General features: G+C 41.7%; 1 protein-coding gene across 6 annotated transcripts; it reads right to left on the bottom strand.

The window, feature by feature from the left end:
• Window positions 1–2,583: 2,583 nt before the first annotated feature.
• On the bottom strand, window positions 2,584–24,553 carry LOC149017749 (chaperone protein dnaJ GFA2, mitochondrial-like). 6 transcript variants are annotated; one of them, XM_089152078.1, is made up of 8 exons: window positions 24,420–24,553; window positions 24,283–24,328; window positions 24,052–24,126; window positions 23,817–23,908; window positions 23,657–23,731; window positions 23,477–23,518; window positions 19,961–20,080; window positions 2,584–3,559 (listed from the first exon to the last, which is right to left on the bottom strand). In XM_089152078.1, exons 1-8 carry the CDS (start codon window positions 24,498–24,500, stop codon window positions 3,437–3,439), a joined length of 654 nt encoding a protein of 217 aa, XP_089008204.1. In that variant the 5' UTR covers window positions 24,501–24,553; the 3' UTR covers window positions 2,584–3,436. The 6 variants fall into 6 exon arrangements, with proteins under 6 accessions (XP_089008204.1, XP_089008203.1, XP_089008202.1 ...); XM_089152077.1 differs by having other exon boundaries at window positions 23,657–23,728; window positions 24,052–24,328; XM_089152076.1 differs by having other exon boundaries at window positions 24,052–24,328.
• Between the last annotated feature and the right edge of the window lie 297 nt (window positions 24,554–24,850).

Below are 24,850 nucleotides of genomic sequence, written 5' to 3' on the forward strand. Positions count from 1 at the left end.
CTTGACCGCACGATCATAGTGCCAAGGGTACGGCAGTTATCCGAGTAAGCACGATCGTTTGTTCCCGTAAGTGCTGTTAACCGTCTCCTTAACGAGTCGTCCACTCCGATAATTTCGGGCTCGGGCTTGCTTGTTGACTGAGTAAGGTTTCTTCCTCAGCACACTATCTTTGAACCCAGCCCGCTCAAGTGTGAGTCGGTCCGTTTCTTCCCCACCGGGGTCGAGGGTCGAACCCAAGGTGGACCCGGTTCAACAGTAATTTCTCATTTATCACGAGCCCCCCCAGACCAAGCGTTCGGGTAACTCCGAGGGCTTGGTTTGGAGTGAACCCGACTGTCGAAGGAGAAGCTCGAACAATATCTTATTTCTTACTTATTAAATGTCGAATCACATTTAATGCTGCTGCATCACTTTTTCCTCGAGTTTCACGAACGTCTTCCTCTTTTATGGGGGTGACACCACATGTCTGCCGTAGCCGAAATCATCATTGCTCACGAATCGAAACGACGGTTTCTCAAAATGCCTGTACTAATTCGATTTGTTCAAAGTTTTTCAAAACGTCTCCCGATCATGACCAACGATCTAGAACTGATCTTGATCGTACAGGTCATTGATAATTTGTGTGCTTAAAAGCTGTTCGTTGTCTTCGCATGTTTCATTCTCTTTGTCTGGAATTTGAAACTTCGTCATCTTCCTCACGCTCTAACAGCCTTCTTGCTCTCCAGCTCTCTGCTTCGGTGAACAAGTAAGTTCTCTATCTCTTTTGTATCCTTTATTTATCTTGATTATTCCTTTCGCTTTCATGTTCACTTTCTTCTCGATTAAAATCTAGAGCCCGACCTTCCTAGTGATGGGGAGTGGTAGGACCTCTAATGAGGGTTCTTCTAAACATAGCGCCGATCAAGGCGACTCTGGTGGTGAGGCTTCTATCTTTGTCCCCGTTGAACAGTCAGATAGTGACCAGCGAACTTTAACCACCATTTGACGTGATTTTGAAGAGGTGAGCCAAAAGAAAAATATAGAGAAAGATATTGAAGTTCCCTCCTTGCCTCCTGATTCTGGACCGTCCAAAACCCCCAAGGCGAAGGCCTCTCAGCAATCCAAGCAACCTAGCAGACATAAGGAGGATCCCAGCTCTTTTGTTTCCACTTAAACTGAAGCTGAACTCACTTCGGCAGTCAAGCATTTAGACTTTCCTCCTTTGTACTTTCTTCGGATTCCCAATCCTGACGAGAGGGCCAATTCGAATCCACCCGAAGAGTTTTCGTTGTACTTGGATACCCTGGAGAGTGGAGTCCGCATTCCATTTTTCAATTCTTTGTTTTCTGCCATTTTGAATCACTGGGAAATTTGTCCTAGAATGCTTCTCCCCAATAGCTGGCGCCTTATCGTTGGCTTTTTAGGTTTATGTTTTGAGCTTGGGATCGAGCCTTCTCTCCCTCTTTTTGTACATTTTCACGTTTTGTCATTATCCAACCCTTCGGGTTGGGTTTTTATTTCCAAGCGCAACAAAGTCGAGCTTGGATGGTCGGACAGTTATCCTTGCCGGGGGTACTGTCCTTCTAATCACAAAGGGTGGCGCAAACGGTATTTTTTCTACCGAGCGCCTCAATCAGATCTCAACTTCCCGATCACCTGGAAGCTGCTTGCTTCATATTCCGAGGGTAATAGTGTCCTCCCTCTAACCAAGGCCGAAAAAGCAGCTGTCAAGAAGATTAAGTCAATTCCATGGTTCCAAGAGATACATGGCTTTGAGATGGAATACACCTCGATTCTTCAGTACATGCTCTAGATCCAAAATCCTTGCCATTATTCTTCTCAGGGGAGTAAACTTTGAGATGCAATGGTAAATTATTTCTTTTGTGTTTGAAACCTACATTGATTTTTTGGATCTAGAGCATATTGTTAGCTCATATCAATCAATGTCTATTTTCATTTTCATCTGCATATTCACTTGGACCAATGTAGAACATATTGTTTGTGTTTTCTATGCCATCGTCCCTAGTAAATCTAAACTTGTTCTTTTATTTCACTTGTGATTTGTTTCACAATTAATGCCTGGATATTGGGTATATGAATAGTCATTTTTGGTTCCTCTTAGCCGCCCAGCTGTGCCATGTAAACAGAGTAGGTTGGTCTCCTTTCTGGTACTACTCGCAGAGAAAATGCTTCTACTTTGTATCTGATGTTTTGTATGAGATTTGTTGTGTCTATCAAAGTTTCTTAAGTGGAAGAGTCATGGCACGCTTAACTAATGGTGGATTGGACCATGTACTGAATCCTCCTTTGATGTTTCAGGTATATTCCTGTGCTCCAAATCCCGTTTCATGTTACTTGCATATGTTTAGTAGGATAGGCAACAATTTTTTGTGGAGGAATTGACTGAAATTCTGAATATGATGTGATGTATCTTATACTATACTATCGGATGTCAAAAGCGAGAGTTGAAAGGCTATTTTTAGGAGAGAACCCTAAACTGTAACAAAACAAGTGTGTTTTTTTTTTTTTTTTTTTTTTTGGGGGGGGGGGGGGGGATAGAGGCATTACTAGCGTTTTAGGTCGTCATACTTCCAAATAGGGGTGTAAACGAATAGGAAAGTGGTAATACCATATCGACATCCTATAATATTCGGACAAATTCAAATAATATCCTAACTAGTTTTCGAACAAATTCAATCAAATTTAAATGATAATCGAATAATTATTTTCTTAAGTAGATTCTTCTAAATGGATTTGAATACAAAATTTTAACTCTCTACGGTTCACCCCCAAAAAACCCAAAAAAAAAAGAGGACTTTCGAATAACATCTTTACCATTTTGTTTGTGAGGCTAGATTTGAAATTTAAGAATTCAACAAGTTTGGTTGTTAATTTACTAGAAAATTTTAAAAAATAGTTTCATGTCTAAAATAAAAAGCATTAAATTTTTTTTTTTATCCCACAAGTAACTTAATAACTTAATCGAATAATTTAATTCGTAAAGATAATAATTGGTAAGAAAGAAATATACCATATCCACATCCAACTAATAATCGAAATTCATAAAGCAAATTCACGAGCAAATTTTGGTTATCCATTTACACCCTTACTTTCTAGGGCAATCAAAAATAGCCAAGAGTTTGACACTTCCACCACTAAGGCAGCAAACGAAAAAGGATCAGATTGGACTTCATATTTAGTGTAAGTTTTGTCCCGAATAAACAAAAGAAAAAGGACACGATTGTTTGACGCTTCCACCACTAAGGCAGCAAAAGAAAAAGGACACGATTGTTTGACACTTCCACCACTAAGGCAGCAAAAGAAAAAAGACACGATTGGACTTCATATTTAGTGCAAGTTTTGTCCCGAATAAACAAAAGAAAAAGGACCCATAATTTAGCGCGAATAATGTATGTACGGACACCATTGGACTTTGGACGGGATCTTCACTTCAACATTACTGAGATCCCTTCAACATCATAGCAGCCAGTGGACCACTAACACAAATGCCCAGAAAAATACCTTTATAAAAATCGCTATAATAATACCAGTGCTTCCTCAATCCGAAGCCAAATTTCTCCTGCATTAAGAATACAAATAAATTGATGTTCAAAATACCAAACAATGAAGGTCCAACATTTTTCAAAATTGAGCAAGATACTAATTTAACTCAAGCTACTCATATCACATCATACAAGTATCATGATGCACACTTCCCAAAGTGTGACAAAATTAAATAAACAATATGCTTCAAATTGATTGGCACATGCAGAATAATCAAAAGACAATGGCTCAACTTTCATTCATAGAATTATCTCGAGTATTTGCTTTGGGAGAACAAATCATTCAGGCTCCAAAAAATCAACCTTAAAAAAATGATTTTGACCTACCACCAATTATTCCGACTTCAATGATATGAAGTATTTTTCTAAAATAAAATAAAAAAGGACCTGTCACTATTTCTTCCTTCTACTCGATGCTTTTTCAACCATCTCCCCACCACTAAACTGCAACACCCTACTGTCAGATCCCTGGTACTTAAATGCCAGCATCATTGTCTGGGGGTTTGTCTATAGTAGATTCCATATAATGTATGAGCAAAACAGAGATCAGGCAGGAAATCAAAGGAAAAGCACTTTCAGGCGACGAGCAAGAAAACAGAGGAAGACAAGATTTGAGAAGATGGATGAACACTCCTCTCCCAGCTACAGGAGTGGATGTTGCTGATGTGAATGCCCTTATTGTGGCTTCTAGTGTGGAAGCTCTTCTGGTTTGGATGCTCCCGCTGCTGGATTTGAGACTGCTTTGCCCTCAAACTGCATTTAGATGCCGTACCTCCAGCACCTGCTGCTACTGTCTTTCCTGCACTAATAGCTAAGCATGTACTTGGACATTAGAAGACGACTTCTGGCATGGGCATGGATACATGAACAGCATGAGCAGATAATCAGGAAGTTAGGGGTTGTTTGGAATCTATTCTGTGCCCAGATGGACAAAATGGGTGAGAATCACTTCTTCTTGTGCATGCGCCCATTTCTCATTTCTGGCAGTTGAAATCTTGTTTGGTTATAGCAGAATGGGCACGTGCCTGGGGCAAAATAGGCACAAAACCTTGTTTGGAATGGCAGGAAATGGGCACGTTTTTATCTTAATAAATCCAACTCAAAAAAAAGTTGAACGCACGTATTTAAACTTAAACCAACAATTGTTGACAACACCATACGTACATACACAATTGTTCCCCAATAAAAGTATAAACCCTAGAATAGATTGAAAAGAAAACAAGATAACGATATATTTACAAATCACAGTGCAAGCATAGGGTCTCTGATGTAATCTGAATCTACCATTCCTATAATCTCTCTCTTTTCATGATTCATGATCCTGAAGCCAGCAAGGATATGCTTATAAATCACAAGACCTGTTTGGTGATTGGCAATATCTGACACATGTACACAATCCAACAGCTCTCACGTACTGAGCTCTTACCTATCTCGGAATACTTATTTTGAGTAACTCATAAGAGACAATCTCATGTTCTAACCACTTGAATGATCGAGGTAGCTGATCGACATGTTTATAACAAATGCATCTTCTGATGGAATCTCCCAAAAATATTAACGCAACCGAGTACAACACTGAACAATTGTATCTAGGTTGGTTTGATGCAATTAAAATCTGAATTTTCACTTAAACAATCTAGATCAAGTTCTCTCTGTCCAGTGGCTGGAATGAAAGCAGCATCTGTCCACAAGGTTTGAAAAGTAATAGATCCCTATGAAGTTACCAACCAAACTGTGAAGTTTAAGATTGGTTTACTCTACGAAACTGAAGTCCAATTTTTTTATCTTGGTTCAGCCCATGAACTCACTAAACAAACACAAGCCGTACTTATGAGTCAATTTATAGGGTCACAAAGTTCTGGTTTAAAGTCAGCTGGGTTATTATCCTGAAGAAAACCAAAATGTACAGGTTGTTCCAACGACAACGAGGGTATGGTTTTGGGGCTAGGATTGAAGGAATCCTAATGGAGTTAGAACTGAAAACGTGGGAAGAAGAAAAGGAAGGGGGAGGACTTCTACGGCTGCACAGGAAAGGGAAAAGGGGGTGGGGGAGGCTGCTGTACTTACTTTAGTGATTTGAAATCTGTCGGCTTTGTTGATGCTGGTATGCTACTGGATTGATGAAGAAGGTGAAGAGAATTATCAAATTGTAGAAGATAAGCTTTCTATCCAGCCGCAAGGTCCCAAAGGGATACCCACGACTCCCCAAGTCGAAATTCACTCAATCAATGAATTCATTCATCCAAAACTAAAAATAACTTACAATAGAAAGGCTATTCATAGCCTAAAACAAAGGACTCTGACTCATACTGGGATTTACTGACTGTTAGGGTCCCATTACAACTTAACCTGGACTCTGAAACACTTATCAAAAGGAACCTAATTACCATGTGATCTCAGCCCTTGGATCTGAGATCTCACTTTAACACTTCAAGTCATCTAATTAAAGACATACTGAGTAGATAATTTAAGATCTAAGCAACCAAATTACAAACAAACTGGACTCTTTCAACATGACTTGACTCACAAATAAACCAATCCCAACTAAATCCAAACTTGACTCAACTTTGACAAAGTCAACATACTCAAAATTAAAAGGACTTTTAACTTGTAATGGACTAGACCAAATAACAAACTAAAAGTTTATCCAAAACCCTTGGATCAAGGGGAATCCTTTCAGACCGCCCCAAAAGAGGGGTTTGGATAGTGACCAGAATACCCCTGGTGTATTCGGCCAGCCTTAGGTGCACCTTTGGGTCTAGTTTTGGGCCCAATTTAAGGGGGTCCATCCCTGGATATATCAACTCTCCCATTCTTTAAAATATTCATCACTTGATGAATGCAATTGTCGCGTGCTTTTGGGTCAACTTTCTAGAGGGCTTTCAAGTAGACTCAACCTCTCATCTTCTAGTGAGGAGGAAGTAGTAGGATGATGACTCAGGTGATGCGGTCTTCATGTCTTGGGAGTGTCTCCTTCAACAAACCAGGAGGACATGAGAAAGTGTCTGGTGAAGCTTTAGGAGTTGTCCTCTATCAGTTCCTTAATTTCACTTATTGCTATCGCCCTGAGAATGCTGACAACATCTTCTCCAAGAAGTGGAAGGCTCAAAGGAGGTCCCATTACACTTGGGCGTGGGCTGGTACAGTCCTGCTGTCTGTTACCTCTGGTGAAGTGGGTGTCTCAACTTCTTCTTTGGTTACTAGGATCTTAACATTATGAGTTAGGTCCTCCTCTGTCTGGACTTTGTCTATGTCAGATTTCTTTTTCAAGGACTAGCGGACCCTCTTTAAAGTCAATAAATGCCCTTCTTTCAGTGCACTTACTGGTTTTTCCAAGGCTTGTAATTATGTTGTTCATCTCAGTGAGTTGTGTGAGGATCTGCTTCAGCTGTTGCCTTAATTTTGGCCCCCTCAAATGATTAGTAACCTGACTGCTGTAGCTGATGTGGTTATCCCGATGTCTTGCTTTTCTGTACCAATCTTCGTGATCTCTTCTATCAATTTTCATGAGCTTCCTGGAGTAGGGGCATGGTTGGGGTCACTTGACTTGATGTTCTTGGGGAAACAATAACTGACTCAATATCTCTAACATCTCTGCCCAAGTGCTCCCACAGTTGCTGCACCTTGTGACTCCATGATGCAGATTTGAAGACATCTAAAAAAGAAGCCTACTGGGTCAGGCCCATCAAAGGTCTAAAGCTATCACCCAAAATCAGCCCATGACTTTTATGGGCTAGGGCTGTTTTAGTGGGTTAAAGTTAGCCCACACATTCATGGTCTAAACCTAAGCCCAAGTCTAGTTCTTGAAAAGTCAATAAAAAGGGTTGTGCTTTGAAAATAAAAGAACTCATTATCAAAGGAGTTTTCATTTGTCAGAGTTAGATAATAGTTGAGTTATTAATAGGTAGGCGGTGTTAGCTAGTGGTTGGATATTACCATTAATGTATATGTCTCTTTATAATGCTATATAAACAGACTTATATAACAGGTGAAGACACAACTCATCAATCGAAATCAAATTGCTTTGTTAGCATTCCTTCTCTATGGAAAATCCTTATATTTGATCAAGGTAGGTTGGTGTTTGATCCAATCGATCCACCTTGCGGTGTGAAGCCTGGGTGTTATATTGTTATTCTCAATTCCCTCATATTGTCCTTTCAATTTATTCATCATAATTTTGCCCTTGTTTTGAAGATCTATTCAGCCCGTATTTTGTTATTCTATTATCCTTATAATACCACTCTAGTTTCAGCCCTCTTTCACATCCAAATTCTGTTTCATCTTAAGTTTATCAAATCTGAACTTCGTTCCTTGTGAAAGTTCCTATTTGGCTATTGTTTTGATCAATCAAATACAATACTACATTATTTGGTATCAAAGCCATGACAGGGAGTGAAACTTCTGGATTGGATACTGACCTTATGGCAGCCATGATGGGGATGTTGCAACAATTGAGCAACCAAATCACTACAAGTCACAAGCAAGTGGAAGAGAGGTTCTCAGCAGTGGAGGCTAGAGTTGTTGCCTCTACTCATGCTCCACAGTCCACACCCTCCACTTGGTGAAGAATCCCAACCAACTCACTTTATAGCCAACTTTCCTACCCGGATGAATACAGGGAGAGGGCCCCAAAGGATTCCAATTGTGCTACCAACCCTCGAAGAGCACATACACAGTTATTTCACTGGAGAACAACCTGCATTCAATAAGCATGTTGGCGACTCTCAAAAGGTAAAGCTTGAACACCAGGAGTTCATTCACACAAACCATAACACAGGGCTGGTATTGGCTCTTGTTATGAGAGAAGTAACCCCTCAACCTAAGGTGACATTCCCTCCACTTATCAAATAGTTACTTTCTAATTTTCCTGAGGTGGTTCCTGATGAGTTGCCTAATGAGCTACCTCTTATGCGCGATATTCTGCATGCCACTAATTTGGTATCGGGTTCGGTGTTACCAAACCTACCGGCCTATCACCCCAGCCTAGCGAGCCAGAATGAATTCAAACAACAAGTGGATGAGTCGCTACATAAAGGATTCATTCAAGAGAGCTTAAGTCCATATGTTGTACTGACATTACTCACTCCAAAGAAGGATGGCTCATGGTGCAAGTGTGTGGACAATTGAGCAATCAATAAAATTACAGTCAAGTATAGGTTTCCTATACCGTGGCTTGATGCCATGTTAGAAATGATGTCCGGGGCTAAGATCTTTTCTAAATTGGGCCTCAGAAGTGGTTATCATCAGATCCGTATTAGGCCTAGAGAAGAATGGAAGATTGTCTTCAAAACCAAGGCTGGACTATTTAAATGGAAAGTCCTGCTTTTTGGTCTAACGAATGCACCCAGCGCCTTCATGAGGGTTATGACACAGGGGGTTGAAGTTTATCCAAAGAAGATAAAAAGCATCATCAACTCGCCTAACCCAAGGACAATCATTGAAGTTCGTAATTTCCATCGACTTGCATTGTCTTACAGGAGAGTCATTCGAAACTTCAGTGCAGTCATGGCACCTATTACCGAATGTTTAAAGCAAGGCAAGGGCGAGTTCAAATAGAAGAATCGTCCACAACATGATAGCACTTGGATTCATGCTGAAAATATCGAGAAACTCGATCTCGATTGGTATGAGTATTACATATCATTCATCCATTTGTCAGAGACGAATGTTTTCAAGCCGGGGAGAGTTGATGCAAATTTGAAGACACATTTAAAAAAGAAGAAGCCTATTGGGTTAGGCCCATCAAAGGTCTGAAGCTCTCACCCAAATCAGCCCTTGACTTTCATGAGCTAGGGTTGTTTTAGCGGGTTAAAGTTAGCCCACACATTCATGGTCTAAACCTAAGCCCAAGTCTAGTTCTTGAAAAGTCAATAAAAAGGGATGCGCTTTGGAAAAAAAAGAACTCATTATCAAAGGAGTTTTCCTTTGTCAAGAGCTAGATAGTAGTTGAGATATTAATAAGTAGGTGGTGTTAGTTAGCGGTTGGATGTTACAATTAATGTTTATGTCTCTTTAGAATGCTATATAAAGAGACTTATGTAAGAGATGAAGACAAAACTCATCAATCGAAATCAAATTGCTTTGTTAGCATTCCTCCTCTATGGAAAATCCTTATGTTTGATCAAGGTAGGTTGGTGTTTGATCCAATCGATCCACCCTGCGGTGTGAAGCCCGGGTGTTACATTGTTATTTTCAATTCCCTCATATTGTCCTTCCAATTTCTTCATCATAGTTTTGCCCATGTTTTGAAGATCTATTCAGCCTATATTTTGTTACTCTATTACCCTTATAATACCACTCTAGTTTCAGCCCTCTTTCACATCTAAATTCTGTTTCATCTTAAGTTTATCAAATCTGAACTTTGATTCCCTATGAAAGGTCCTATTTGACTACTGTATACAGTACTACATTACTCCGTCTTTCACAGGCATGTCCTACCAAGTATCTCTAGAGGCTTCTTTGGTTGTCGTATCCCTCTGTAGATAAGATGATGGGACCGGTAGTAATCTGTTGTCAAGTCTTCCATACTTGGTGCTCCATCTACAACGGTTACAGACTCCGAGAAGTGCTGGAATTTATAGCTCTGATACCATTCATGCAAACCCAAGCTTAGGGTTTGTTAACCAGGACCCTCTTTAATAAGAACCAGCACTGCTTACGGTTTTTATAGGTTCTATGCAGCTTCAACTCTGCTCAAGTACGCTGGAACTGAATTCCACATCTGAATTTATATAAGAATTAGATTCAGACTTGATAAATCAAATCCTAGACCAAGTAGGACTGGGTTTAGGGTTTCAGTTAGGTTAGGGTACTGGGGAACAGGCAGCTGGTTCTGCAGTTGTTATTTTGTAGTCCAGAAACAGCTTAGAGGTGTAGGGTTGAAGTAGGGCGGTTTGAGAAAATTCTGCAAATCTGGAAATTTCTGCAACTTCAGTGAATAAGATGAAATCCAAGAAACTAAGACCTCAGGTTTAATGGGCTGTTTAGAAGAAACTAATGGTAGGGATGGGTTCCTAAGGAGCCTAGGCGATCCTAATAAGGATATAGACGGCAGTTTTGGGGCTGGGGTTGAGGGAATGCTGGTGGGGTTAGGACCGAAAACGGGGGAAGAAGAAAAGGAAGGGGGAGGGCTGCTAGGATTGTGCAGGAAAGGGAAAAGGGGTGGGGGAGGCTGCTGTACTTGATTGCTTTGAAATCGAATGCTCGGCTGTCCATAGGCTTTGTTGATGATGGTATGCTGCTGGACTGATAAGGAAGGTGAAGAGAATTATCAAATTGTAGAAGACAAGCTTTCTATCCAACTGCAGGGTCCAAAGGGATACCCACGACTTCCCAAATCGAAATTCACTCAATCAATCAATTCAATCCAACACCGAAAATAACTTACAATAGAAAAAGGCCATTCATAGCTTGAAACAAAGGACCTTGACTCATATAGAGATATCCTGACTGTTATGGTCCCATTACAACTTAACTTGGACTCTGAAACACCTATCAAAATGAATCTAATTACTACCCGATCCCAGCCCTTAGATCTGAGATCTCACTTAATGCTTTAGTAACCAAATTAGAAAACTTAAGATCTAAGCAACCATATTACAAACAAATTGGACTCTTTCACCATGACTTGATTGACAAGTAGACCAATCCCAACTAACTCCAAACTTGACTAAGTCAAACATACTCAAAATTAAAAAGACTTCAACTTTGTAATCAACTAAACTAAATAACAAAAAAAGAGTTGATCCAGAAACCTTGAATCAAGGGGACTCCTTCCAAACCATATTGGGAACGAAAAGTGGGGGTTGGGAAATGATAAGAATGCCCCTGCTGCATTCAGCCAGCCTTAGGTGCACCTTTGGGTCTAGTTTTGGATACAGCAATGGGGTCTCACCATCTGTCACAAGCTTCATTACCTTCCAAATAACATCATTAAATACTCTCTTCCCACCTTAAAAACAAGTAAGACTACAACAAACCAGTCAGTAAAGAAGAACCAATTGCAATTCTATCTCAAAATTTGAATCCACAAAACAAAAGTACCTTTCACTAACTCAAGAAAGACAGCTATATCAAAACATATCTCTTAAACAAGAACACCTTTCACAACAGTTGGAACCAAGCACTAACTACATTTCTTAGAGAGTTTTTATGCTTCAGAACGCCAAATATTTTCTAAGAAGATGGAATTCCTAGTGTAAATTTCCACTCAACAGGGTCGATCTGAGTCCAGAACAAAACATCTTGAACAATGTTTTGAGATTATGGAAGGTATACAACAAGGCCCTTACACTTAAAAGAGAGCAACCAACGGAACCAAAGAAGAGAATCAGCAATTACAGAACTACTTAAAACCGAAATGAACAAAAATTGAAAGAAAACCCAGATCGATCACCTAAATGGTTCACATATTGAAAGCTCAATTGAACAATGAAACCAAGAAAGCAGTATCTAAATTAGTAGCAAACCTAAGCTTAAGCTCCGAAGGAAGGTGAAACGAAATCATCAATTAGCAACGACGAAGTTGTTCAAGAGGCAAAAATGACTATGTCGTCCTCGTTTTTTATGCAAAAACTACAAGAGTTATTGCAAAGGCATCTGGAACCAACGATGCCATTTCTCTTTGAGATTGAACAAAACTGAATCACATCGTGTGAGACAGAGAAGAAATGCGGGTTTTCGAGAGAGTTTTCTTTGAAGCTTTTCTTTTGATGAAAGCCAGTCATCCCTCACATCCTCTTAGACCAAGATCTCCTCTTAGAGCTCCCAAACAAGCCAATCTTTGCAACTTCACAGAGGGAGATTGAAGAGAGAAAGGGATCCCAGAGAGAAGCTTCGCAGGTTCGATTGAACAAAGAAAGCGAAGACTGACTTTTCTTCTTTACAATGTAAAAAAAAAAAAAAAAACCGACTGTCCTTATCTAATGCCTTGGCCAATTCAAGCCAATGTGTGCCTTTGCCTTTTTCTCAGAATCGTGCTCGTGCCCAAGAAGCTTCAAAATGTGCCCAAAACACCCGGTTCATCCCTTTTTTTTTTTAAACCAGCATACTTAAATTACCCAGATTACCAAACAAGATCTCACCCCTTTCTGTGCATAAAACAGATTTGAGCATAGATTCAAACCTATGGGATGGTTTTCAAACAACCCCTTAGTAGCTGAGAGAGGGAGCGCTGCTGATGGACCAGCACAGTTGATGTGTTCTCTAGGTGGTGGTCAAATCAGTTTGGATCTGCTTCAGCTTCTGTTGTCAGTGCTGCTGCTCCCACACTTAAAGCTCGACCCGTGCTTGTGCTTTTGGCAATATGCTCATATCCACCAAGGACGTTAAATCCGACTAATTTTTTAGAGAACAGTTCTGATATGGTTGTGGGTAAACGGAAAGATCTGACCTAAATCACTGTCCTACAAAACATTCCCTTAGCCTGTTTGTTTCTGTTTATCTCCATACCTAGCAGTTTTGCTAGGAGGGTATGAAGAATAATCGATCAGATATATGGATAATGCAGATGTCAGATATGTAGATAATGTAGATGGCTGTGTTGTTCTAGATAAAATTTAGGATTACCAGGAAGAATCCGAGATGGAGTTTCCAAAGGGCTTCAATGGATGATTGAGGCTGCAAATTGGATGGCGTACTCTGAGGTTGCATGTTATCATTTGACGTAAAATTGAGGTTTAGTAGATGGTTGGAATGGCATGGACAAAATTGGTGTCAGAAATTTTGAAGAAAACACAAGGAGAAACTTAGGGATGGTGTTAACAAGATCATAAGAAATAGATGTGGGGTTAGGGGTGATTGAACTTACTGCTGACTTAAGAACAGAAAATTGACAATTAAAGATGTCCTTGAATTTGAAACCACAGCAAGTTGAAGGAGTTTTCCATGGAGGTCAAGAAAATTCGTCGGAGAAGGGAGGCAATTAGAACAACTAATTCAAAAGGTAACAATGCACAAACAATAACTTTTATTGATCGAATCATGGGATCAGCTAGTAATTACATTTATATTTATAGCCTCTATGGTTGACATAGCTTTCAAAATCAAACTAGGAGTTGAAAATAGATTTGAAAACTCACGTACAGATTTTTGTGGAGGATCTCCCATATGGATTTTATCAACCTAGAACACTGAATCATCAGATCATATAGTACTTTCTGTTTGTGTATTCTTGTGTTTGCATTGAAAGAAAACAAAACATTAATGACTTGCCACAAACACACACGCACAGAAAAAAAAAAAGGTGAGTTAACTTTCTTTTCTTAAGAGAAAAACATTCTATGGCAACAAGAGGAAGGGGTAAGTGCAAGCTGCTAATGACTAAAGAACGCTATAGTAAAGACAATATTGCATATTCAACTTCGTATTACAACCAATTTACAAGCAGCACAGCAGACATGAAAGTATTAAGGATTCAAATTTGGGGAAATTGGATTTTTGCATCATTAATAACTGAAGGAGCAAACGTAGAAATTAAGGGCAAACCTTCTGTCATATGTCGTTATGTTCAATGGTGATGCAAAAAAAAAAAAAAGTAAATAAATAAATATTAGAAACCCCAAGAAATAAAGAAAACGATGACTCCATTTCTCCAATGAACCTCTTTCCTCCAATGGACTCCATTTCTTCAACCACCTCCTCCTTCCCTACCTCTCCATCTCCACCTCCCATCACCACTATCAACCCCCCTCCTAATATCCCACCACCGCCAACCCCCAACCCCATTGTTTCTCCCCAACCTCTGCCAGCTGCCTGGAACTCCCTCTTCCAACCCCCTACTTCTCATTGCAACCTTTCTTTCATCCCTCCTCCTCCTTCTGAAGCTCCAATTCCACTGGTTCAGTGCCCCTCTTTGGCTACTGGCCCTGAAATTCTCCGTTGGAAGCATGTTGTCCTCGGACAATTCCTTGGACCCTACCCCCCGTTTGGTATCATCAAAACCACCCTTGCTAAACAATGGAACTAGGAAACTTTTGTCATCGATAAAGGGATTCTACTGTTCAAGTTCTCTTCTCTTGCTTGTCAATCTAAAGCTACTGAAGGCTCTCCTTGGTATGTGGGGAAATCACCAAATTTCATTAAGCCTTGGGAACCCTCCATGCCTCTTCGCAGGGTCGACTTCAACTCTCTTCCCCTGTGGATCAACCTTCCTGGGCTTCTCCTAGAGTTTTGGAATCGTGAGTGCCTCAGCCGCATTGGCTCTGCTTTAGGTCGTTTGCTCCGATCGGACCTGAAAACCTCCAGGTTGGAACCTCTCTCTTACGATCGTATCTGTGTGGATGTGCCTGCCTCTAAGCCCCTGCTGCCATGCATCTCCATCGTTGAAGACTCGGGCAAACACATCAACCAATTAATTGTGTACGATTGGGTCCCTTCGAGATGCCATCTCTGCCTGATGTTTGGCCATGAGGCCCCTTCGTGCTCGGCTGCAATTGCTCCTGTTGCCTATGCAACCTCTCCTGTTGGAACCCCACTGCTTGTTCCCGCTGTGAAGACGCATGCTCCTGTTGTCTCTGTAACTTCTCCAAAGACTCTCCCAATCGTCCCTGAAGCTGTTGACTGATCGCCTTCGAGGAGTGCTATCCTGTCGCCGCCTCCATTAGTAGAACTGACGTCCCCTTTGATTTTGGAAATCCCTGGCAAATTGATCGATAGATTGGATCTCTTGATTGTCGACGCTACCGCTGCTGCTCTCCGCCGCCGCTTCCTCTCCCGCCGGAAAAATTTATCGAAGAAGAAAGAAAAAAAAGAATCTTCGTACTACTGCTCCTCCTTTGCTGCCTGCCTTTGTTTCGACTGCACCTTCTGTGCCTGATCGCCTGCCATCTCGCTCTATGTTTGTTGAGCCTGCTCCATCCAAGTTCAAAGATTTGCTAGTTGCTGGTATCCTCAAGCCTACTGCCATTGGGTCATCGAGATTCCTGGCATATCCGGCCGCTTTTGCTTCCCAAGTATGTTTCCCATCTCTCGCTTGCCTTGAACCTGGCGCGATCTCTAACCTCTTACATCCTTCCCCTCTAAGCCAACCCTCCTCACAACCGAACTCTATCTCCCTGCACCCTCATGCTAACACCCGGCCACTTCTCCCCAAACCCCCTTCATCTCCCCTCTGTACCCCTCTCTCTACCGCCTCACCCTATTTCAACAGTAAACCATCTTACACTTGTTGGGCCTACTTCTTTTGGCCCAAAGCCCATAACCCCTCTATCCTATTGTCCTCTGAACTATTCCACCTCAAGCTCACTTACTAAACCCAATCCTTTTAAACCCTTTACTCAGTTCACCCTTGGTTCTAAACCACCAAGCCCACTTAGCCCATCCCTTATAACAAAACCCACTAAACCCAACCCTTCTACTGATCCCATTAATCCCAGCCCATCTACCCCCCATTTAGCCCACTCACCTCACCCCAACTGTTTAAACCACCTTTTATCCAACGATGCCCACACCGTTGAGCCCTCGATTGATGCTCCTCCCCTCACCACCGAACCCAATTACCCACCTAACCCTTCCTCCCCTGGCTCTGAATCAACTACTGATCCCAATATCTTTGAATCCCCCTCCCCCCATTGGTTCATCCCTGTGTGAGACTTCCCCTCAACTTTTTTTGGATAACCAATTGTGCATGTTTAGTAGGCAAGATGAATCCCCATCCCCATGTAGCTTTAACACTGCCCAACCCCATGTTTATATAAATGACTGACATCATCATTTGGAATGTTAGGTGTCTCAATTCCCTAGTTAAGCAAGCCGAATTAAAACATTCCATCCGTGAGTCTAAGGCTTCTTTTTATGCATTGCTTGAAACCCATCATCATTGTGACAATGCCCGTCGGATTGCCAACTCCATTGCCTCTTCTTGGTCTTTCCTCTTTAATTCCTCTCACTCTCCTAATGGCCGAATCTGGATCCCTTGGGATCCTTCAAAATTCCAACCCAGTCTTCTTTTCTCCTCCTCCTAACTCCTACACTTTCATTTATCTTCTACCTCCTCCCCCTCTTTCTCTCTCTCCATAGTTTATGGCTTCAACCGCCCGATCGATAAGACCCCTCTTTAGACTAATCTTCACTCTATCTCCTCTTCTTTGGCAAATCAACCCTGGGGTTTTGGGGGTGACTTCAACATAGTTCGTTTCTCGAATTGGAGGCGAACCCTATCGCTATTGATGCTTTCAATTCCTGGATTGACGATGTAGGTATTTCTGATCTCTGTTGGTTTGGCCACCGGTTCACTTGGCAAAATCAAAGATCAGGAACTGCCCGTATTGCCTCTAAGCTTGATTGGTTTCTTGTCAATGTCCGCTAGATCACTCATTTCCCCTCCTCTCATGCCCTCTTCTCTCCCCCCCCCCTCTCTCAAATCACTCTCCTTGCCATCTTAATCTCCTTGATCACCCTTCTTTTTGGTCCTAAGCCTTCAAGTTCTTCGATATGTGGACTTCCAACCCCTCCTTTCTTCCCACATTCACTAGTGCCTGGTTCCAGCCCGTCCACTGCTATTCTCTTCCCCTCGTGGCTTTTGCTCATAAGCTTCGTAATACCAAAGTGGCCCTCCGTTCCTAGAACTCCGCTACTTTTGGTAAAATCTCCTCTAGAGTCTCCTCGTGCCGTGCTGATCTCTCTAGAGTCCAATCCCTTCTTCAGAATGACCATTTTAGCCAGTCTTTGGCTGAGGAGGAAAAGTCCTTCTCCTTGCTCTTCTCCTCGCTTGCTACCCAAGAGGAAAGTTTTCTCCACCAAAAATCCCGAAGCAAGTGGCTTGAGCTTGGAGATGCCAACACCGCTTACTTCCACCGATCTCTTAAAGCTCGCCACAACTTCAATTTCTTCCTTGCCTTCTTACTAGTAGTGGTGACTGGATCTATGACCCCCTAGTATCAAGGCGGAAGTTGTCTCCTTCTTTTCAAATATCCTTCCCCCTCCTCTCCCCCCCCCGGTCCCTCCCTTAATCCCTCCATCCTAAACAAATTCATTGACCCTTCCCTTTGTTTTATCCCCTCCCCTGAGGAGATCCGCACTGCCATCCAATCCCATAAAGCCAATAGGGCTCCCGGTCCTGACGGAGTATGGGATTTTTCATGGCCACTTGGGATTTCATTGAGATCGACCTCATTCATGCAATCCGTAGCTTCTTCCTTAATCCTTCCCAACTTTCCTCCATCAATAATACCTTCCTCTGCCTCATCCCCAAAAAGCCTGGTGCTTCCACCCTCTCGGATTTTTGCCCTATTTCCCTCTGTAACCTCCTCTATAAATTCATCTCCAAAGTCCTGGCCAATCGAATTAAATTGGTCATTCCTTCTCCGGTGAGCCCCAATCAATCAACTTTCATTGCTGGTCATAGTAGCATTTCTGACAATATCCTCCTCTGTGCTGAGATTATCCGAGGATTTTATAGATCTGCTCATTCCCCAACTGCCCTCTTGAAGGTTGATCTCCATAAAGCTTTTGACTCAACCCGATGGGATTTTATTAGTGAAGTCCTCTTGGCTATGGGCTTCCCCCTCCTTCATTCACTTGGATTAACACATGTATTTCCACCCCACTTCTCGGTCATCAACAACAGCTCCCCTGCTGGATTCTTCGCTTCTTGAGTTGGTATCCGCCAAGGATGTACTCTCTCCCCCTATCTCTTCACCTTAGCTCTAGAAGTTCTCTCTCGCCTCCTCCAATCCAAAACTGATCAAATGCTCACTTCTCCCATTCCCAAGTGTATATCCCTGAAGCTCACCCACTTGGCTTTCGCGGATAACCTCATGATTTTTTCTAAGGCTAGCCATTCCTCTATCTCTTCTATCCTTTCCACCCTCTCTTTCTAAGGCTCACCCTCTCGGGCCTTAGAGTTAACTTTGAGAAATTCACCATCTTTCTCTCTGGCATCTCTGACTCTACTAAAGCAACCCTCCTCCAACTTACGGGGTTTACCCCAGGCTCCTTCCCTGTGACCTATCTTGGTCTCCCCCTTATCCCGAGTAGGCTCACTTGCCACCACTGCTCCCCCATGCTTGATCATATTCGGAAAAAGCTCCAACTCTGGAAGAGTAAGCTGGGAGAGTGGTGCTTATCCGTTCTGTCCTCCAATCCTCCTATCTCTACTGATACGGTATATTCACCCTTCCCAAATCCACCATCCACTCTTTGGAATCCATCTTTTGTGCCTTCCTCTGGAAAGGCCAAGAAGTTTCCCATTTCCCCCACCCTAGTTGGAAGACCATTTGCCATCTCAAATCCGAAGGAGGTCATGGAATCCGCCGTATTTTTTTCTATGAATATGGCTTGTCTCATGAAACTCATCTAGAAGATTGCCTCCAAACATGATTCCATTTAGGTCTCCTGGGTCTATTCCTATCTCCTCAAGAATGACTCCCTTTGCATTGTCCCACTCCCTTCTAACCCCTCTTGGTTCTGGTGAAAGCTCTTGCTTCTCCGTGGCCGTGCTCTTTCCGCCATTTCTGTCCAGATTTCCAATGGTGTCTCCACTTCCTTCTGGCTCGATCCTTGGCATCCGATGGGTATCCTGTTCACTCTCCTTGGCCCCAGAACCGTGTACAATTCTCGTATCCCAAAATCCACCCCCTCTCCTCCTTTATTTCCTTAGATCTTGGTCCACCACCCCTCACCCTAGTCTCACACAGGTTTGGAACTCCCTCCGTCCCCCCCCTTTCATCCCACACTAAGAACCGCATTACATGGCTTCATTTCCTTTCTACCCCTTTTTCCACCGCCTCGACTTGGAACCTCCTTAGAACCCCCTCCCCCTAGTCCCATGGTGCCAGCTTGTCTGGTTTAAAGGCCACATCCTTGGCCACTCCCTAACTCTTTGGAGAGCCCTAAACCTTGCCCTACCTACCCAAGCATTTCTCATTAGCCTCCACATCCCCGCTATCCCCAATTGTACCATGTGTTGGAATAGTTCAGAGGACCTTGACCATCTCTTTTTTTGTTGCCCGCTCCCCCACTTTGTTTGGACCCTAGCCCTAGCCTCCATTTGGCCCAAATCGCGACGTTAATTTGGCTTTGCTCGAGATTGGAATTGGATCCTGAGAAACTTTGCCGGTGCCACTATCTGTGACAAAGTGGGTAAGCTTGTCTTTGCCGCCATTATCCACCATCTTTGGTGGGAGCTTAACTTGAGAAGATGGACTGCCAAATCCCGATCCCGAGATATGATTTGGAATGCCATCTATTTTGATGTTTCGTCGAGGCTTTGCTCTCTTCCCCACCCCTTCTTGTTGATTCTCCAAGAAATAGGCTGATTGTTAGTTCTTGGAGTCTATCTTCTCCTTTCCAGTCTCCTCCTCTACTGGCTCCCCCCCCCTTTTCCCCTTTGTATATGCTCTCTTGTTTGTTTTCAGTAATTTAATTTATTATTCATCCAAAAAAAAAAAAAAACGATGATGTGAATAAGGAGATCTTACTTTCCTCATGTCTACTTTAGACCAAGATGACTCATCAGCAGTTTCCATTATGTGCTTCATGGCTTTAGCACTTTCCTCAGCCACCACTAAGGGTACACCTTCAGCTTTCATTTTTCTAATCTGAAAAGGAGAAAGAATTGTCTCATCATTTAAAGGAGCAACGAAAGTCTTTCCTAATGGTAGACTTTTCAATATCATATTCAAATGTTAACGCGTTCAACAATAAATCATTTGCTATCAGATAGAAAGGGGGATAAAATTCATCTATACGGTGATGTAATTCATCTAAATGTGCAAATAAAACCAATCATCTTAGCAGTGTTTCCAGTCAATGTAGCCTCAACAAGGTTAGGGCCTAGAAACCAAGACCAAATAGTGAACAATGGTGATGTAAACCCAGGTTCAGGGGTTAATCTTGCAGGATCCTCTAGAATGGAAGCAGCACCTAAACTTGAATTTCTGGAGGCTTTGGCCATGGGTTTCAGGGTTTATAGGCTGCTGGGTTTGGTGAAACAGGCCTGAATTTTGCTAAATTTTAATTTAGGGGCAAATTTAGGGTTTTGATTAGGATGGGAAAGGGCCTAGGGTTGCTGTTTATGTAATTCAGAAATAGTAATACTACTAATCTGCAAGTTATAAACTGTTTCAGAGAAAGGGAATTATGTTTGGAAAGGTTATGGGTTTCTTTGGAAACTTCAAAAATTCTGCAACTCACGCAGAAATTCTGAAAACCAGAATTAGGGCTGCTTAAGGTTTTTAAGATTAGGACTAGGTTCTATAGGCTTTGGTGATCCTAATGAGAGTATGATGGGTGGTTTTGCCGCTGGGTTTGAGGGAATCCTAGTGGGTTAGGACTGAAAACGTGGGAAGAAGAAAAGGGGGGAAAAGAGCTACTACGGTTAGGGTTTGGGTTAGGGAATGGCTGCAATTGAAGGAGATTGGGTGGAGGTCTTGACTTGCTTGAATGGTAGTGAGCTTGCCGGAAAAATCTGCAGGGGAACTTGAAGATGATGAAGAAATCTCTAAACTGGAAACAAGAGCACTCAATCCCAGCCGCAAGGTTCCAAGAGCAACCCCACAACTTTCTCAACGTCAAATTCACAAACTCAAATCAATTCATTAATCAGCCAAATCTGAAAATAACTTAAATAGAAAGGTTATTTATAGCTTCAAACAAAGGATTTTGACTCATACTGGGATATCCTGACTGTTAGGGTCCCATTACAACTTAAATTGAACTCTAGAACATTTATTAAAAAGAATCTAATTACTACGCGATCTCAGCCCATAGGTCTCAAAACTCACTTAAACACTTTTAAGTCATCTAGCTAAACACATGCTAATTAGATAACTTAGGATCTAAACAACCAAATTACAAACAAAATAGTCTCTTTCAAAATGACTTGACTCATAAGTAAACCAATCCTAAACTAACGCCAAACTTGACTCAACTTTGACTAAGTCAACATACTCAAATTAATAGGACTTTAATTTGCAATCAACTGTATCAAATAACAAACTAAGAATTGACCCAGAACCCTTGGTTCAAGAGAAATCCTTCCAGACCCATATTGGGCCCAAAAAGAGTGGTTTGAAAAATGACCAGAATACCCCTGGGGTATTAGGCCAGCCTTATGTGCAGTTGTGCACCTTTGGGGCTGGTTTTGGGGGCCCAATTTTAAGAGCGTCCAACCTTAGATACATCAAGCAGTCAAACTTGCAGAACCCTGCCGCTAGGAGAATCTAGGTTGTTTAGGGGTATCAGGGTATTGGAAATTTAGAACTTAAGGTTTCTAGATGGTAACTAGGGTTGAGGTTGGGATCGAGTGCTAGAGGGAGGGTTGGGGGTAAGGGTGTCGATTCGGTACGGTAACGGTAATTCGGTACGGTATGGTACGGTATTGAATTTGAAAACCTCAAACCATAACCGTACCGTTCCATATTTAAACGGTACGGTATGAAAACGGTAATTTAAAAAACGGTACGGTATGAAACCGGTATGAAATCGGTATGGAAAAACGGCACGGTTCGGTAAACGGTGCGATTTTGTTACGGTATTGTATGGGAATATACCAATTTTGGAACATGCAAAAAAACACGATGTGAATTATAATAAGTATACATCAACGTACAGTGACTTATACAACCACACTACCACAACCAGTGCAGAAATTCATAACATCCTTCCCCACTCTCCCTTTCTGAGTACTTTCTGTACTCTTTCTCTGACCCACTGTTCTTCTTCTAATCCAAATAAAATTACCCACTGGAAGTACAATTTCATCAACTGGAAACAGATAAGAAGAGAAAGACCTATATATAATATAAGTGCTTAAGCTCTCACTTATTAACAAGAAGTGGATCAAGAACAGTGGATGGATTGAAGAAACAACGAGCAAGTAAATGACTTGCAATGAAGCCGGCGATAAGAGCTCAAGTTACTCTGTCGCAAAGACTTGGGAACTTGACCACAGATAGGCAACCAACCAGCGTGGCTATTCCCTTTGTTACCCACATATGCAATTGCTAAAGCTGCTGAAATGCTTGAGCTGAGCAACATTGCCATGATCTACAAAATCCCATAAAAGAGCAATTTCATTAAATCTATCCATTTTTCAAATTCACAAACTCAAACCAAGAACAGAGTTGAATTACCACATCAAGTGCCACAACCAAGCGCCAAAGGAGACTCTCTTTGTGAAGGAAAATAACCAGCAACCCATAAACACTAACAATGGCATTCGTTAACTGTAACCTCTCTGTTATCTCCTTCGTTGATGCGGAGAAGCTTGAAGCCATCAAGCATAAGCTGCTGAAAAATGACCATAAACATGAAAAGCAGGTTCCAAAGGACATCAAACTCGATGCCAAACAAGGGAAAGTAGGCTCAAACATGTTGATATACATAAAAACTAACATCAAATTCATGAATATTTCATCAACAATTACCTTGTAAATAAGTATTCTAAGCAATCCAAGGGCACCAGCAAGGTGACAATCAGCCCACCGAACTAGAAAAAGAAACAAATGCGCAACAAGCTATAAGACAATCTCAACAGCCGCTGCCTCTGCTCTCTGTTCTTCCTTCGATTGTGACGAACAAAGGAAAGTTAGTGTTTAGAATTAGGGATTTAGGGTTATAGTTATGCGGTATACGGTATGAAAAACGGTATGAAAAACGGGATTCGGTATTCGGTTTAGCGGTACGGTAAACGGTATTTACCAACGGTATGACACCGTTTACCATAACCGTACCGTACCGAATGACCAAATTCGGTAACGGTACATACCGTACCGAATTTCAAAACAGTACGGTATGGTACGGTTTAAACGGTTTGGTACGGTACGGTTTAACGGTTTTTTAACCATATTGACACCCTTAGTTGGGGGTTGTGCTGCCATTACAATAGTTTATCAACGTTATAACCAGCTAGAGTAAGTTTAACTACTTCAATCTCAAGAAGATAAATCCAACCAAAATAATTAAAATTGTTTATCCAATTATGAATTGCACACCTGGTCCTCGTACCATAGTTGAGTTTCTTCATCTTTTAAGGCCTGATGAAAAGAAACATAAAAATTTCAGCACAACTCTTGGCTGTAATTGAGGGCTATAATATTCTTACCCGCAAACCCCAAACACCATCCCCTCACCCAAACACACCAAAATTCAAAGAGAAAGAGAGAGAACCGTACCTCATTGGCCTTCTGAAGCTCTTGGAAGTTACTCTCTACACTGGCTTCATCTTTATTCATATCTGGATGAAGCTTCTTTGCGATGCAAAGCATGCCAAATTGAAAATGTCAAGTATAATCACAGTTGAGAAAGACAAATAGACTTCAAAGGAAACCCTACCCTATAATAAAGTTTCTTCAGTTCTAATGCCGCGACATTGCTGCTTTCTCCAATTATATCATAATAGTCTCTGGCAGCCATGTACGTCGACCCTATCAAGTTAACCGATAAAATAAAATAAATACTACCAAAAAATAAAATAAACATTCAACAGCTACGAGATGGATCTAACATAAAGACAACAAAGATCAGTCATATAACGTGAAGAACGAAAAAGCACGGAATTTTTCACTACCCGTCCCATGAAACGATCTCTTCGAGTCCAAACCGTAATGAGAAACTCCAAACCACACTCCATTTCTTTGATTACCTGATATCAACAGAACCGATGAATTGCAGGCACTGAAATAGACTTCATTCACCAGATCGAATAACAATTTAAAACATTTAAACTCAAATCGAACATAACTAGAAACAGATGCCATTTTCTGACTTCCCCAAAAAAACCGAGACGAATTGCAGATACCTGAGCCAAATTCCCGAGGGTTTCTTTGGTGCAAAGACTTGTTTAACTGTCCACGGCAAAAACTTGGAAAAATCAATCAATGAAGACAATAAAGGATTAAAGAGGGAAATAAACGAAGAAAAGAAACGGCAACCTACGATGATTGAGGAATCATCGAGCTTCGAGCCCAGAGACCGACGAGAGAACCAATAAGAAAGTCTAGCACTGGAGCGCACCATTGAATCGGAAGGTATGGCGTTTCAGGAACTCGCTTCAACCTTGAGGCTGCGTTTGTTTGCAAAGGTGGGATGGGAAAAAAAAACATGTAGATCCTACATATAGTGGGGGTGAGGGAGAAGAAAAGGAAAGAAAAGGGTTTTGTGGAAAAGTGATGGGGTGGATCCCACTTTTTACTTTTCTCAACTTTCCCACAAAATCCCACCAAATATGTGGGGTTTTAAAATAGCATGGGGTGGGAAAGTTGAACTGCCACATCAGCAGACAAGGTTCCTTGATTCAAGAAACCTTGTCTCCCACTTCTCCACCCCAAGCAACCAAACACTCTACCATTTTAGGACTTAAAGGAAAA

Source organism: Hakea prostrata, chromosome 4 (genome assembly GCF_041222555.1).
Source record: "Hakea prostrata isolate BN-2017 chromosome 4, UWA_Hpros_2, whole genome shotgun sequence".
Classification (NCBI taxonomy): domain Eukaryota; kingdom Viridiplantae; phylum Streptophyta; class Magnoliopsida; order Proteales; family Proteaceae; genus Hakea; species Hakea prostrata.